This window comes from Symphalangus syndactylus, chromosome 10 (assembly GCF_028878055.3).
Source record: "Symphalangus syndactylus isolate Jambi chromosome 10, NHGRI_mSymSyn1-v2.1_pri, whole genome shotgun sequence".
In the NCBI taxonomy this organism is placed as follows: domain Eukaryota; kingdom Metazoa; phylum Chordata; class Mammalia; order Primates; family Hylobatidae; genus Symphalangus; species Symphalangus syndactylus.
Genome location: NC_072432.2, coordinates 57,269,047 through 57,286,212, shown reverse-complemented (window position 1 = coordinate 57,286,212; position 17,166 = coordinate 57,269,047). Strand labels below are relative to the sequence as shown.

Sequence of the window (17,166 nt, the reverse complement as noted above, 5' to 3'; positions counted from 1 at the left end):
TCTGAATAATCTCACCACAAAGAAATGAGAAATGTTTGAGGTGATGGATATGCTAATTACCCTGATTTGATCATTACACAATGTATACATATATTGAAATATCACACTGTACCCCATAAATATGTATAATTATTATGTGTCAATTAAACATTTTAAAGCTTAAATAAACTGAGGAGGTAAAAATGTCAAAACAACCCAATAGAAAATAAAAAGTTAGAAGAAAGAAAATTTAATCATAGCTAGGGAATAGATACTTCAACCTTTCTGATTCTATAGCTCAGCTGTGGCTAATGTTTATAAGGTACAAAAATTGAAAACACTGACTAATTTTTTAACCTAAAATTATGGCTTAACTTTATGGTGGGGTAAAAGGAGAAAAAGTTTAGGGATGGTTTGAGAGTGAAAAAGAAACATATTAGAAATCATCATCTTCCATATAATTAGAAGTAGAAGCAAAAAGAAAAACATTAAGAAATGTCAGTATTAATATGTTATTTAGAAACAACTAAGAGTTAAAGAAGGTTCATTTGAGGAACAGATACCAAGATGAGGGAGGAGAAAAAGGTAATACTATATTTCTTGGAAAACTTTGAAGTTAGTTTTAGAAAGTACATGAATGCATTTCTAAAACTTGAGTCTTAGAAAGTATACGAATGCATTACTGAATAAAATAAATATAAATATGAAATTAAATATCTTACACAAAAGCAATTATATATAAGGGAGAGGTGAGAATGGTCCTAGAATAATAGTTTGGTAGGACATTATGAGCAATCTGCAATAGTAAAAAGGTTGCACTTCAGAACTCCAAGTAGCTAATAAAAACAGGAGAATCATATGCAGATTTCCATTTTAGAGAAGAATTTCTTAGCTAATTTTGAAAATGGATAGAGTGAGGAATGAACGGTATCCAGGAAAGTAGTTATGATAGTTCAACAGGGAAACAATGAGGTTTGAAATAAGATATTGGCAATCATCACACAAAGCAAAGACATGCTTTGAGACATTTCTTGAAGCTAAAATCAGCAGAATTTGGTGATTAATTAGATGTGGGAAGTAAAAGAAATCAAAGTTAATACAGAAGCTTCTACTTTTTGGTTGATGGTATAGATATTTGTTCTTATAACAAACATAAGAGCAAATTTATGCAATGACATGGTTTTAAAAATCTAGATGCCTGGATTACATTCAGTTAGAATGATGTAGTAGACAGTAACACACGCAATTTTAAAAATCAAGCAAAAACCTCAAAACTGGAGATAAACGATTTAAAATCTTCTGGTGTATAAGTGGTAGTTGAAATCACTGTCCAAGAAAATAGTGTCTGGCCAAACTAAGGAGCATCTATATTTAAAGAGGATCCAGTAATGAAGCCTAAGAAATGTATTAATTCCTTATTAACTTAATCATTCTTTCAAGAAATATTTTTAAGCATCTACTATGAGTTAGGCACTGACAAGTTCTTTGTACACCTTTCATCAAAGTTTTCCTGTGGTTCTAAGTAAATTCTTTCTTTTAAACCTCTTAACATTTTGTGGAAATAGATGAAAATAAGAAAGACACTATGCATTTCATTATTTCACAATTATGTCATTTTACACTTATAAAAATGTAGGGAAAATACATAGCTGGAATGAAAGGAGAAGAAAAAGAAGGTTGCCTATGTAGGAACTGAAAGGTATAGAAGAAGGTCTGGGTATTTGGGCAACCCTGACCCATGAACTGATCCATAAAGTAGAAGAAAAATGACTTGAGAAAGACCCAATCAAAGCATCAAAACTATTGGAAAAATCAAGTAAGCTATAGGGTCATGTAGAAATAATAATTTGAGTATGAAAATATGGGATGGGATGGGACCATTTTCAGGGATATTCAATTCAGCCTTCATCTTCTATTAAGCTGATCTATTATTTGGTATTGGAATGAAATCACAGATCTTGGCTCTCTGGCACATTGTTATGTTGGTTACAGTAGCCTCAGTGTGGAACTACAGTTGAATTTCTATCATTAAAACCCTGGCGATAAGATTTGTCAGGAAGGCTCAGCTGGTGTTTATTATAGACCTGCGATTGTACTACTAAATGTATGTCAGCTTCTACAAGGATAGATCTGGGCTTCTTTTGGCAATTAAAGGAATATAAGAGGAGAATATAAGAAGGGAGCTGGATATTTTTATATTCAGACCTACCTATATAACTATTTAATTATTAAATATTTTTGTATTGTACCTTTATACTTCCTTCCCGCCTTCTCTTCCATTTTCTGTTTCTTCTCTTTATTCTTTCTTGCCCTGTTCCAAGTCAGCGATAAACACAAACACATTAAAATAAAACCGTGGTTCTCAAAGTGCAATTCCCTTGATCAGCAGAATCAGCATCATCTGAGAGCTTGTTAAAAATGCAAATTCTTGGACATCATCTCAGACCCACTGAATCTGAAATTCTGGGGATGGGCCTCAGCAATCTGTGCTTTGCAAGCCTTTCAGATGATTCTTATGTGTGATAAACTTAGAGAAACACCCAATAAAATGAAGAAATTGGAGACACACACACATACATACACACAGAAAGAGACAGAGGGAGCGAATAATAAAATAATAAGATAAATCAAAAAGAGAAGTTTGAACATAGAATTGTTTTTATGGCAAACAAAAAGTTTGATTCTATGCTTTCCAAACAGATAAAAGCAAAGAAGGAAGCATTATCAGTTTATGTGATTCCTTTGACACTGCATTCTATTCAAGAAAGAACCAACTTCCTTTCTCTGTTGCTCTTAGCAGAAAGATTTCTGAAGGGTTATCTAAGTAAGGCATGTTTATTTCTTATTTCTCTATTCACTCTTTAATTCATCATAGTTGGCCTCATCATCTATTGAAAATGCTCTTGATGACATTCACCAGTGTAAAATTCTCTTTCTAATATTCAGCAACATGAAACCCAACTAGTTATTCTATTCTATTCCTTTTGATAGATGCACATTAGGAATATCATAAATTCATTCACTCAGCAAATAGTTATTGAGCAGCCAGTATGTACCAGGCACTGTGCAGGACATTGTTGATAACATGTAGAACAAAATGAAGTCTCCACCTTTATGGCCCCTGCAAACTAAGGAGAAAGAAAGGCAATTTCTTTTCTTTTTATTTATTTATTTTTTTGAGACAGAGTCTCACTCTATTGCCCAGGCTGGAGTGCAGCGGCATGATCTTGGCTCACTGCAACCTCTGCCTCCCGGATTCAATTAATTCTCCTGTCTCAGCCTCCCAAGTAGCTGGGATTATAGGTACCTGCCACCACACCCAGCTAACTTTTATATTTTTAGTAGAGACGGGGTTTTCCCATATTGGTCAGGCTGGTCTCGAACTCCTGACCTCAGGTGATTCACCTGCCTCAACCTCCCAAAGTACTGGGATTACAGGCATGAGCCACCATGCCCAGCCAAAAGACAATTTTAAAATAAAGTAAAACATAAATAAATACCAAGATAGATATAGCTGCTATGAACAAAAATAAAACAAGGCAAAGCCATAGCACCTGGAATGTATATGCTACTTTTGTTAGAGAGGCCAAGGTAGACTTCCAGAGGAGTGAAATTTTAGCAGAGATCTATATGAAGTGAGAGACCAAGATTTTTAGATAGCTGAGGAAAGATCATTTTTGGCAGAAAACATATCATACAAAAGGGCCTAGGCAGAAACATTTTTATCAGAAGACAAATATGGCTGGAGTAGAATAAGTTATAGGGAAAATAGTGGGAATTAGGTTGCAAAAATATGCAAGAAACAGACTATATATGTTGAAGGTAGAGGCAACAAGACTTGTGAATGGATTGAAATGAATGTGAAGTGTCATGAAAAGCAGGCATCAAGAAGAATCCCGAGGTTTTTGGACTGAGCAATTAGCTAAATATTGTTGCGTATTACATGGAAAGAGGATTTGGTTTAGTTGGTGAGACAGGATATTAAAAGAAGTTGTGTGATAGGCATGTTCAGTTTTAGTTGTCTATGAGACCTTAGAGAAGAGAGAAAAGAATATATACACTAGTCTGAAATTCATGAAAGAGTAAAAAGTGATAATTAAATAAATTCATGGAACTGGATAAGATCAACTGGTGTGTGAATACAGACAGAAAAAAGATGAGGACGAAGCCTGGGAGAATTCCAAAATTTAGAGGTCAGGAAGAAGAGAAGGAGCCAATTAAGAAGAGACTGGTGAAGCAGAAGAAAACTTTGAGAATACACAGTGTCACTGGTGCAGACGAAGAAAACATTTCACAAAAAAAGGTGGTGAACAATTATGTCAAATGCCATTTGGAATTCAAGTAAAATGTTTTAAAAATGAAAACTGACCTTTGGATTTGTAAAGATAAAATAGTTGGTGTAAGAAACAAAGCTATTTCAGCAGAGTGCTGCAGGAAAATGACTGTAACAGCTAAAGAAATATTGAGGATTCTGCTATAAGGAGAAGCAGACATGCGGGACTGTAATTAGCCTCTTTCTTTTTCAAATAGTAGATATGACAGAATGTTTAAATGTTAATAGTGATGAACTCACACAAAGTAAATAAGAAATCAATTATCTGAAAGTAACATGAGATGAAATGAGTTCAAATGCACAAAAAGAGAGACTGGCCTCGGATAGAAGCATGGATATCCAAGCCCTTATAACAGGATGAAAGGAAGCACACAGATCTAGATGCAGATGGATCTGCACATCTGATGGGAGGAAGATACAGTGGCTCTGTTCTGATTGTTTGTATTTCCAGAGAGAAAATAATTGAATGTGAGAAAGGGTGTTCGTGAAAGTTTGATGAGAGAGAAGATATGTAAAAAATATCAGGAGCGTGGGAATTTATGGTCATTAATTTTTACTGAGACCAGTCATCACAGTTTCCTTTCCTAGCCAAACTCAGCTGTTGCTATGAAAAAAAAAAAAAAAAAAAAAAAAAAAAACAGAAAAGGAAAATTGGGTTGAAACGGTATCAGAGTTTTCTAAACTAGTACAATAGAAGGATGTGTGCAAGAAATATGAAGTGCTACACAACTGAACAATTTTGATGCTGCACCATGGAATCTAAATTTAATAAAGAAAAAAATGAGCAAATAAAGAAGGCAAGCATACTAAAATGTGATGGTTTAATGGATTAGTGGCTCCAAAGAGCTGAAAGGATTACTGGATTGAATATGTTAGCTAGAAAGACAAGTGATGGAGGTCAGGAAACAGTGGATAAAGACAAGATTTTGGAATTGTGCAGTCAAAGAAAGAGTAGATATTCGTTTTAGAAATTTATAAAATATAAACAAAATCAACTTATGGAAAACATATATATTATATGCATACACATTTGTGTACATGGGTGTGTTTCTGAAGTTAGTATTTTTCATTGATCTATATTCATCACTGTACCAATGATATATGATGTAATTATTGTAGCTATTTTGTCTAATAGGGCAAGTTCTACTGTTTATTTCTCCTTTATAAATCATCTTATTCTTAACCATTTGTTCTTCAAGCTAAAATTTTAAGTAATGAAAGATACACACTTCTGTTTTGCTTAGAATTTCAGCAGTTATTTCATAACTTTTGTTCAACAATGTAGTCTTTTCATTTCGTTTTTATGTTATTCTAGAAATTTATTTTACAAAAAATGTTTTGCAAAATGTTATAATTCTAATAAAAAATAATGCAAGTAAAGATTGCCCGCGCAATAGCTAATGGGTTATTACTAGCATAAAACCCATCTTTTTTGTATAAAAATTTTGTATTGGATCAACTTATTGAACTGTCTTAGAAGTTTTTCAATTCACTCTTTTGGATTTTCTAAGTAAATTACCAGTTCATATATAAATATAATAATTTTACTTTCTTCTTCCAAGTACTTAAAGCTCAATTTTTAAAAATTTCCAATCCCTGGACATTCTAGAACATTTTGAATACAAATGGTGAGACAAGATATTCTTAAATTATTCCTAATTTCACTGGTAATTCAAAATAAAGCTATTTAATCAGGTGCAGTGGTTCATGCCTGTAATCCCAGCACTTTGGAAGGCCATGGTGGGTGGATCATTTGAGGTCAGGAGTTAGAGACCAGCCTAGTCAACATGGTGAAACCCCGTCTCTACTAAAAGTACAAAAATTAGCTTGGAGCAGTGGTGTGTGCCTGTGGTCCAAGCTACTCGGTAGGCTGAGGCAGGAGAATCACTTGAAACTGGGAAGCAGAGGTTGCAGTGAGCCGAAATCGTGCCACTGCACTCCAGTCTGGGCAGCAGAGCCAGACTCCATCTCGAAAAATATAATAAATAAATAAATAAATAAATAAATAAAGCCATTTAAAATATAGATATGTCTTATAAACTAGGAGAGAGAAAAAAACAATGATTCCCCCTGAGAAATCAATCCCCAACCATTGCAAAATGAACAAGCCAGCTATATGCAAAATTCTTAGTTTCTTATGGTAAATAACTACAGATTGCAAAGGGGCTGCAATTATCCACTTTGACCTTTATCCATGACCCTTTGCAATGACACTTGGTAGCTCCTCCCATCAAGAGAAGAAGTCACTCTGCCCTGCCTCTTGAATCTGGACTGGCCTGCAACCTGCTTTGGCCAACAGGATGTGGAAATAAATGTGTGCTTGTTCTGAGCCCAAGCCTCCAACAGGAAAGACAAAGAACTGTGCTAAACATAACCCTGTGAATTGTATGAATAGTGAAAATTATATATTTTATATATATATATGTAAAACTGCAATTGGTTGAGATAATATAGAATTTAAAAATAGTTATCAGCACAAAACATTCAGAAAATAACTTGTCGCAGAGAGATTTATAATGATGGGCAGTTTTAAATGTTAGAAAACAATAGTTGATTCCTAGAGAACTCAGGCTCCATTTGCAAAATCACTTATGTTCTGAAACAAAAAGAAGAGTCTGTAAAATTAATGATTCATTAGAGCATTCCAGAGATTTAAAATTCTAGCACATAACGATTCCTTCATTTGTCTCTATCAGAGAGCACCCTGACAGTCTGCTCTCTGGGTAACACAAGAACTTAGCTTTGTTTGACGGCTCTCATTCCCTGGAAAAGGATGTTTCAGTTTTAGTAAAGCAACATACTGCTTAGCATGCTTCTTTTTTTTTTAAGTGACTTTGCCTTCACTGTCAATAAAGTCCCATTTCGATGTATCAAGTTTATGTCCCCTTATTAGTATTTGCCAAGAAAAATCAGGCAACACATGTAGTCAGCTTATAACAAGTTTATGAATTTGTATTTTAATCCACTTCTGGGAAAAGACAAGCAGCCAAAGATCCAAATGATATATTAATGGTCTAAATTTTACTTTAATTCATCTTTTTCCAACATATGAGAGGTAATGAGGACCTAACTAAGTATCGCATAAGTCTTTTCAACTAACATTGGTTCCCTTTGAGGTCATAGGCTCCCTCAGTAAAATCTCAGATTCTACATACCCCTTGGTGTCTTATTCCCCACTTCAATATCGGAAGCAATGTGTCTTGAAATTTCTTCATTGCTTGTTCTTGTGGGGTTTTTTTACATGGTTAAACAAAAGCTAGTATTTTCTGCTTAGGTTGCTAATAAACAGATCAGTATTCGTGGCTTCAAATGAATAGCATTTGATTTTTCTAATGCTTTTGTTGGTTGTACCTTGACTTGTTCTAGATAGGATTAAAGGGTTTTATCTAAGGAAAATATGAATTTTGGAAGTTTTTCCTTTATAAACATAACATCATCATTTTTAAAAGCCTTTTAATATATAAAGTATCGTTTTCATGTGTCTTTTGGGAAATCAACTGTGATTAAAAATGTTATTAGAATGAAAAAGATCATATATTGTATGATTCCACTTTTATGAAAAATCCAGAAAAGAGACTCTATAGAGATAGAAAGTAGATTAGTGATTGCCTGGGGCTGGGGGTGGGGACAGGGATGGCTACAAATGTCATAAGGGATCTCTCGGGAGTGATGAGAATATTCTAAATCTGAGTTGTGTTGTGCAACTCCATAAATTTACTAAAAATCATTGAATTGTACACTTAAACTTCAGGGTGAATTTTTATGTTATGTAAACTATACTTCTATTTAAAAATATTATTAGGTAAACCTAAGCAATTATTTATAACATTTTTAAATTATTCTTAAGTCTGTAGAGGGCTCTGAATAACAAAGCTTTCAGTTACTGAAATACGTCACACTCAGGCTGAAATAAACCTAATTCTTCAAGGGGCTCATCTGACCTATTCGCCCCATTCTGGATGCCAGAATAGTGGTTTTATTGTCAATTGGGTGTGTCTTGTATATATATATATACACACACACACACACATACACATACACACATATATACACATATATACACACATACATATACACATATATATACACATATATACACATATATATACACATATATGCACATATATATACACATATATACACATATATATACACATATATACACATATATATAATAACTAAAAAGCTTGTTTCAATTTTAGCCTCAAAGTATATCAAAAGTTTTAACTGTGAATAACTAAACTTAAGAAAGAAACTGAACCATGTACGGCAGCCCTAACATAACTGTATGTTCCATTCCAGGCAATGGAATTCTGATATGATTATTCCATTTCCATATCCCCTAAGGAATTCATAAAACTCTTAATATGCGACAAATACAATAGCAACATTAATGACAAAAGTTTTCAAAAGCAATAGATATTATTTGTTGAGTGCTTACCATGTACCAGGCATTACCAAGGGCTTAGCAAAATAGTGTTATTTAATTCACACACCAATTTAGGTATTATTATGCCCATTTTCTTATAGAGGAAACTAAATCTTAAAACGTATTACTAACTTGCCAGTTTTACACAGTAAGTAGGTGACAGAGCCAGCATTTGAATCCAAGTCTATCCATCATGCCGTAGATAAGAACCTATTATGGGAAGCCAACCTGGGTGTGAGTTTGGGTGCTCCCCTCTCTAGCTACATGTCCTTGGGAGTTACCAAAACTCCCAATGCTTTCATCTCCCACATGTATAAAATGAGGGTAATAATGCTATCTAGCCATTATAAAATATCTGACACAATTAAATAAGATAATGAATATGAAGCTCTTAAAACTTCACTCAGAATATGGTGGCTTCTTAATAAACGATAACAAGTATTCATAGAAGAAATAATTACTATTAACTCTGGAGAAAAATATACATTTTGAGATGAATACACAATTAACTGAGACTGTTAGTTTAACTTCATTCAAATTCTTAGGCAATACACAAAATATAAATAAGGCATTGAAATTTCAACCAACCCTCAAGTTCCTGACAACTATTAATATCTGCCACCACATTTGTCTGATTATCAGTGTTATCACCTCTTCTGCCTCTATAACCCCAAACTGTGCCATTTAAAAGATGTATTTCTAAAATTAAATGTTGAGTTGTAATTTCCTGACAATTCGTCAGCAATTACCACATACTAATAATTCCAATCAAATTTCAAAAATAATTTAATAAAGCATTGTGTTCATTAGAAAAATATTTTATTTTAGCAAACTTTTTAAAAATTTTACTAAAAAGTCTTCTTAAAAATCTTCCCAAGTCTTCTTATACTTTTAAACATATGTAACCATACTTGGAAAGACATAATGAGGGAGTTTACATTTGTTATATGCATATTTGTGTGAAAACAGCCGCAAGTGATTATCTTTTTTGCATTTAGAAGTTTAGGTTTAAAATTTTAATTGGGCATTTTTTGGTTGAAAATTAAAAAAAAAATCATAGATACAATGATTAATAACCAGAATTCTAACTGAGAAAATAAACAACAGTATTTGCATGATGTTTATGAATTGGGTGCTCAGGGCAGATGACCCTGACAGCACATGAATGTAAGCTAAGCAGTTCCAGGCAGGCAGTGAGTATTCTCTTGCTCTACAGGCTTAAAGGAGAATCATGAAGAAAGAGGCTGCTCAATGGCCAAACTAGCTAAATGCTCAGGTCTTAGCAGGATTCTGTTGTTTTGTTTGTTTTTGTTTTGTTTTGTTTGTTTTTGTTTTGTTTTGTTTTTGGTAGAAACTTGCTAGATTTTTCAGGAAGGTGCTTAAGAGCACAGAACTTAGGAATCTAAGTGAGACATTGAGAGTAGTTTGAGTGACTTGCCCAGGGTTATATATGATGATTCTAGAGGGACCCACACTTATATTCCGTTTGACCTCACTTAAAGTCCTCCATCATCAGACAACCAAGAATTCGCAAAAATCACAGAGCAGACATTTAACTCTCACAGAACTGGAGAAGTGAGATTTGAAATAAATTTAATCAGGTTTCAGGGAAAGGGGGATTTAACTGACCCAAGAAGGCTATATATAGTAACATAAAATAGTGAAATTATGGCCAAATGTATATAATTTTAGATTATCAGTTATTTTACTTACAGGAACAATGAAGTGTAAAGAAATTTTGGTATTAGCTTAGGATAAACACCAAGGCTTCATGTTTGTTTTCAAGTTCTTTAAATCGATATCAATTTTATAATTTTTACGTATTCATTTTCTGCTTAATCTAGAAATAATGGCGGTGAATTCATCAAAATGATCATGAATTGTCTATATGTTCTTCTAGTACTATCAATTTGCACTTTAAACATCTTGAAACTTTGTTTTTAAAGGTTCACTCAAGTTTTGAATTGTATTTTTTTTATGACATTAACCTTGTGTCATAATGTAGTGAAGCTCCATCCCTGGTAATGGTTTTTATGTGAAAATCCATTTTGTCTAACATTAGTATACTGATAACTGCTCTTTTTGGATGAAAACTCTCCTGTATCTATGTTTTTTGATCACCTTTCAACCTTTAAGTGTTATTATGTTTCATGTTACATATATATATATATGCTAATAAGCTTGTTTTTAACTTAAACATTTAGTCATTTATACTTATTGCAATTACTTATTTTAACTTCTCATAATCTGTATGAGTTTGCTAAGGCTGCCACTACAAAATACCCCAGAGAATGCCTTAAGCAACACAATTTTATTTTCTCACAGTTATGGAAGTTGGAAGTCCTAGATAACTGAAGGTGTTGGCAGATTTGGTTTCTTATGAGGGCTCTTTTCCCTTTCCTTGCAGATGGCCATCTTCTTGCTGTGTCCTCACACAGTCTTGACTCTGTGCACGTGCACCCTGGCATCTCTCTGTGTATCCACATTTACACAATCAGCTTGGATTAGAGCCCACCCTAAAAACTCATTGGAATGTATTCACATTTTAAAAGGCTCTGTCTTCAAACACAGTCATCTCTGTGGTACTGGAGTTCAGGGTGTCAGCATATGAATTTGGGGAGAACACAAATGAACCCATGGCACTATCTTTACATTTTGTGTATTTTATTTTTCCTGACTCTTCTATAATTTTCCTTTTCATTATTGCCTTCTATTTAATTGGTTAGTTAACTTTATATATCCCGTTATAATTTAGAGGTCATATATACTATTTCTTATTTCTTAATAATCATCCTATTTATCAAATTCTAAAATTGATCAATATATCTGCCCTCATTCTGAAAAATTCCAGAATAGCACAACACTTTAATCACTCCCTCCAAACATATTTATTTCAAACATATTATTCTTTCTGTTTAAGAAGCAATTATTGTTGTTTTATACAGTCAATATTTGTTTCTATGTACCTCTATATTTGCAACTGTCTTTGATTATTATTTTTTCTTTATCTTTGACTTGGCAGCTAGAATCACTTCCTTTTGCCTGAAATACATCCTGCAGAATTTCTTTGAGCAATGATCTGATGTTAGTCAAATCCCTCATTATTTTTTTGGTCTGAAGATGTTTATATTTTGCTCACTGGAAAGAGTTTTCCCTGGCGTACTGTTCTTGGATAATTCTTATATTTTCTGGATTCACTGAAGATAGTACTTCATGCATTTTTTATTTTTCAGCTTTCTGTTGAGGCAATAAGTTCTATGAACTTCTGTCTCTGAAAGGGTAGAATTTGTTTCCTGTATCCTCACCCCATAAGGTCATGGAAACCTTCCTCAAATTCCCCAATGTTGGGCAAATGCTTTCAGAACAAAGATTATTTAAAGGCCCTACTCTCCTCTCTGGGTTCCTGCTTTCACTTAGTTTTTGGACTCTGAATATTTCTTTTCCTTGCCAGGGCATCAATGCATTTTAAAAGTTATTGTTTTAGATTTTATTCAGAATTTTTATTTGTTTTTAGTAGGAAGGTCAGTCACAATATCTAGTCTGCCATTCTGCTGGAGAAATAAGTTTGGTTCATCTCTCATTTAAAGACAGTGGGGAGGATATTTGGGATATTTTTCTTTTTCTGTTAATATAATTCCATGGGTGGGGGCTCCTCTCTCTCTTGTGTGTGTGTGTGTGTGTGTGTGTCCCAATATGACATAACTGACATCGGGAGCAACCTTGATGGTGAAAAGATGTCAAGCACCTTTAGGAATGAATATGAAATTATGAAATATTGAGAATTATAGCTCACGTCCTTGTTTAAGGAGGTGCAGCCTTGCTAGACATTGGTCTGTAGTGTGAGTCTCAAGAAGTCTCTTAGTTACTGTTTGTTTATAATTTGTGCTGCATAAATTAAGAAATAAGTGGCTTAAAAGCATGGAGAAATTGATACTAATTTATATGGAGTTATGTGGGCAAAATGAAAAGGGCTGAGGATTGAAGTCTCTATAAGAATGCACCCAGGAATAACAAAGAATGCTAGTTCCTCCTGCCATATCTGTAGGATATATAACTAATCCATCACAACACTTTCTCCCCTTAACCAAGAACTTGCTTGAGAATCCTTTTCAGCACAGTATTCTCAGCATTCAATGTTAAACTATCAGAGAAGGCAATCAAGATAAAGCTATCAGCATAATAACAACTAATTGTTAATTGTCTTTCTGTTGTTCTTTTCGTTTTTCAACTGGAATATTGTAATATTGATAGTACTTTTTTTTTTCTTTTGAGACGGAGTCTTGCTCTGTCACCGAGGCTGGAGTGCAGTGGCGTGTTCTTGGCTCACTGCAACCTCCGCCTCCTGGATTCGAGCGATTCCCCTGCCTCAGCTTCCCGAGTAGCTGGGATTATAGGCGCCCGCCACCACGCCCGGCTAATTTTTTGTATTTTAGTAGAGATGGGGTTTCACCATGTTGGCCAGGATGGTCTCGATCTCCTCACCTTGTGATCTGCCCGCCTTGGCCTCCCAAAGTGCTGGGATTACAGGCGTGAGCCACCGCGTTAGGCGAGTAACGTGTGTTTTTAGGTGCAGTGGGGAAAAAGAATCTGTTCAATGTTATAACCACTCTTTCAGAAGCCCTGCTTCCTATAGTAACTCATATTAGTGTTTTACATCATTCTATCCTATGGCATTCCATAATAAATCAGCTCTTTTATATTTTTGTCTTATTCTCTATTCTGTGCTACCAGTCCGTGATCTTTATTCGTGACAGAAATTCTCATGGGCAAGAGATATCAGGATACATCGACTATGCCCACAGGCTAAAGATGGAAGATTTTGAAGTCTACTTTACCAGAAAAAAAAGACTTCTTCCAAGGCCTACAGATATAAGGTAAATTATATACAATTCTTGCACCCTTAGAGGCAGAGACAAAGACTTTTTATTTTATGGTCTACGTTGTGCCTAAAATGCTAATGTATATATAATAGGAATGTGATACAACTGATTATTAATATGAAAATAACTAAATCTTAAAATAAGCAATAAGCATAGATGCATTGTTTTTCCTTTAACAGCCTGAGAAAAAGGATTCTTCAGAGACAAGATAAGTAAATTCCCAGTGACATTCCTTTTCAATGATAAGTAGCGCCTAAAATTTGTTAACCTCATGAGGCTTTTGCAGCACTTGGGACTTGGTCTGTCCAGAAGCCTCAAGAGCTGCTCATCTAACATGTTTTCCTCTACTTTTCTTTGGTCACCAGCCAAAGTGCTGGCCCCTGATCAGCTCACCCTCATTTCTCTCATCTCTGTCCTATTCTGGGACACCCATTCCTTCACACCCATCATTCTTTTTACTACCGACCCTTGCCTTTTATTCTAGAACCCTTATCTATCACCTAGCGTCTACTCTACACTGCCAATCTATTCACAGATGGGTTCTTTTACTCTCTTCTAAATAGCATGCAAGCTAAAACTTTTTATTCCCTCTTACTTAACTATAGAACCCCCAAATTAAGTAGCAGCATTATGCTTTAACTGTATTCAGATCATTATTTGATGATTATAAAAATACCTACCTCCTCCGAGATGCCTGTTATCCTCTATCCACCCTTATTGATATTATCTGAAGACTTCCTTATCCATCACCTTTTTTTGGTTTGTTTGTTTTTGAGATGGAGTCTCGCTCTGTCGCCCAGGCTGGAGTGCAATGGTGCAATCTTGGATCACTGCAACTTCCACCTCCCAGGTTCAAGCAATTCTCTTGTCTCAGCTTCCCATGTAGCTGGGACTGCAGGCACACACCACCACGTCTGGATACTTTTTGTATTTTTAGTAGAGACAAGGTTCCACCATATTGGTCATGCTGGTCTCAAACTCCTAACCTCAGGTGATCCACCAGCCTCAGCCTCCCAAAGTGCTGGGATTACAGGCATCAGCCACTGAGCCTGACTCCCATCACCACTGTAATGGACTTAGCTTTTCCTATCCTACCTAGGATAACATTTCATTTAACTTCTCTCTTTCAGTAATGCCCATTGTCCATGTCTTTTTGATTTTTGGTTGTATCTGACACACTAACATTCCGAAGTCGATCGATCCAGACATTTTTTTCACTGCACTTGTAGCTACCCTCCTGGGTACTGCTGAAGGAAATTTTAAGGAATTTCACAAAACTGTGGATTGCTGCTACTAATAACTTATGGTTTCCAAACTCAATTGAGTCCTTTATGACTCTTAAAACTTATGTTCAAAATTAAAGTCATTTTAATTCCTGAGGCCTGCTGTTGCTTCTTTATCACCTGTCTTGGCAAATGGCACCACCCTTGAAACCAAAGGAAAAATCCAGATGTTAACCTAGACCTCTTGTTTTTCATCACCACCCTTATAACTAATAATTTATTAAAAACACTGAATTCTATTATCTTAGCAGCTTTGTTTTGTTAAAGCAAATGTAAGACATCTCATTTCACCTGCAAACCCTTCAGCATAGATCTTTATCTGATAACATTTTTAAGGAAAACATCTTGGCATTATCATACCTAACAAAATACTTTCCTTAATGTCATCTAATACCTACTTCACATTTCATTTTCACCCTCAATAACATTTAATTGACTAATTTATTTTTTATAGTTTGTTTGACCAATCAAAATTCGAGTGATATTGTGTTTTGTCTTACTATATCTTGGCCTCTTGCATCCTTTTTTTTTTTTTACAACAGTCCCCCTCATTCTTTTTATCTTCTATGCTATTGATTTGTTGGAGAAACCAGGTACTGAAAAACATTGTCCTCAAGTGTCTCATATTCTGGATTTTACTGATCCAGTAAAATCATACTGTTTATTCTACTATCTATATTCCTCTCTTCCCTATTTACTGATTTGATTAAATGCAGTATAATTTTTTTCTGAGTAAGAAATTTTAATATGTGATGTTCTACAGTAACTATTACCCCAATTTTAGATCTCCTGAGCTCGATCAGTAGGTTCAGGTGGTGTCAGTCTAATTATTTCATTACAAGATTTTCCACAAAATTTCACCCAATGGTGTTAGCATATATTATTGAAAGCTACCTAAATATTTTTTACTAAGGGTTGAATAATGGTGAATCTATAATTCTATTATTTATCCTGAATTTTTTAGCTTGAATTCTTCTATAGAGAAAAACTTTTCCTTATCACTTATTTGGTTACCTTGAAAGAAATTCCTTCAGAAATACAAAATAAATACTTTTTTAATTTATAGAAGCCAGAAACACAAAAGAGTGTAGAGATTATGCCAAATTATTTTTCAGAGTAGTTGTTTCATTTTGTATCCATGAGAAACACTGTATAAGTGATCTGGTTAACCCTCATCCTCACCAACACAAGATATTAACAAACTGTTCTTTCCCACTGTAGTGAGTTATAAATGATCTCTCAATGTGGTTTTAATTTTTATTTACTTGATTATTTATTAGATTGGGCATTTTTTATTGGCTGTTCAGCTTTTCTTTCTGTGAAGTACCTATTAAGATTTTTCCCTGTTGTTTCAAGTGAGGTATTCTTTTTCTTGCAAATTATCAGATTCATTTTATTTATTTTTGGATATTGATTAATCCTTTGCCTCTTATGTGTATTTCAAAATATCATCTCTCTGTGTGTAGTTCTTCTTTTTTTTTTCATTGATTTTGATGGTCAGAAATTAGAAGTTCCAATAGTCATCTTCATGCATTTTAAACTTCACATCTGCAGTTTGCACTTTCGTATTTTGTTTAATAAATCCCATCCTTTTTGGAAGTCGTAAATATACTGTCTTATAGGATATTATAGTTTTGCTTTTGATTTTATATCTTTAACTGCCCAGGATTAATATAGAATATGGTAGTTAGGCAGTTGTTATTAGGGGAAAAAGTCCCTTTGGTATATGAAGTTCCATACTTAGTTTGATTCAGAACTAAAGCAAAAATTTAAAATTAAATATTTCATAAAGTCTCTATATCCTTACCTTTTGGCATGGTATTTTATTCTATGCAGAGACAAACATTTTGTGTCTATGATTAGAATCTAGTCTTGCATTTTTACTGTGGAAAATACAAATGTCAATAGACAGCTGCTGCTATTATGAAATGCAGCAGTAGAAAGGGCCCTGACCAATTCAGCTTCCGTCTTGACTATGTCTTTAAGATTCAGTACTTTCTTTTTGACACAATCGTGAGTAATTATAAGTGGATAGCAGGTTACAGTTTCAAGTTCCTTCACACTTCCCTATTGATATGGGCATGACAAGCATTATTCTTACCATCAGAGAGAGGATAAGATAAAGAGGAAACCACTTACTAAAGTTCGTAAGTGAAACAGTGATGGGAGAGGACAAGTTCTTCAGCATTCTAATTCACTGTTCACCTCTAGAACACTATTCCTGGTTTAAGCTTTTATATCCCAAGGACAACTGTACCATGT

The 17,166-nt window shown here is 34.3% G+C and overlaps 1 protein-coding gene across 2 annotated transcripts in view; it reads left to right on the top strand.

The window, feature by feature from the left end:
- CFAP299 (cilia and flagella associated protein 299) overlaps positions 1–17,166 on the top strand; it is a 697,187-nt gene that overhangs the window by 584,625 nt on the left and 95,396 nt on the right. For both annotated transcript variants that reach the window (XM_055297202.2, XM_063611178.1), the window contains one exon: positions 13,473–13,615. In XM_055297202.2, the coding sequence (XP_055153177.1) occupies positions 13,473–13,615 (143 nt within the window). The remainder of the gene's footprint in view (positions 1–13,472; positions 13,616–17,166) is intronic.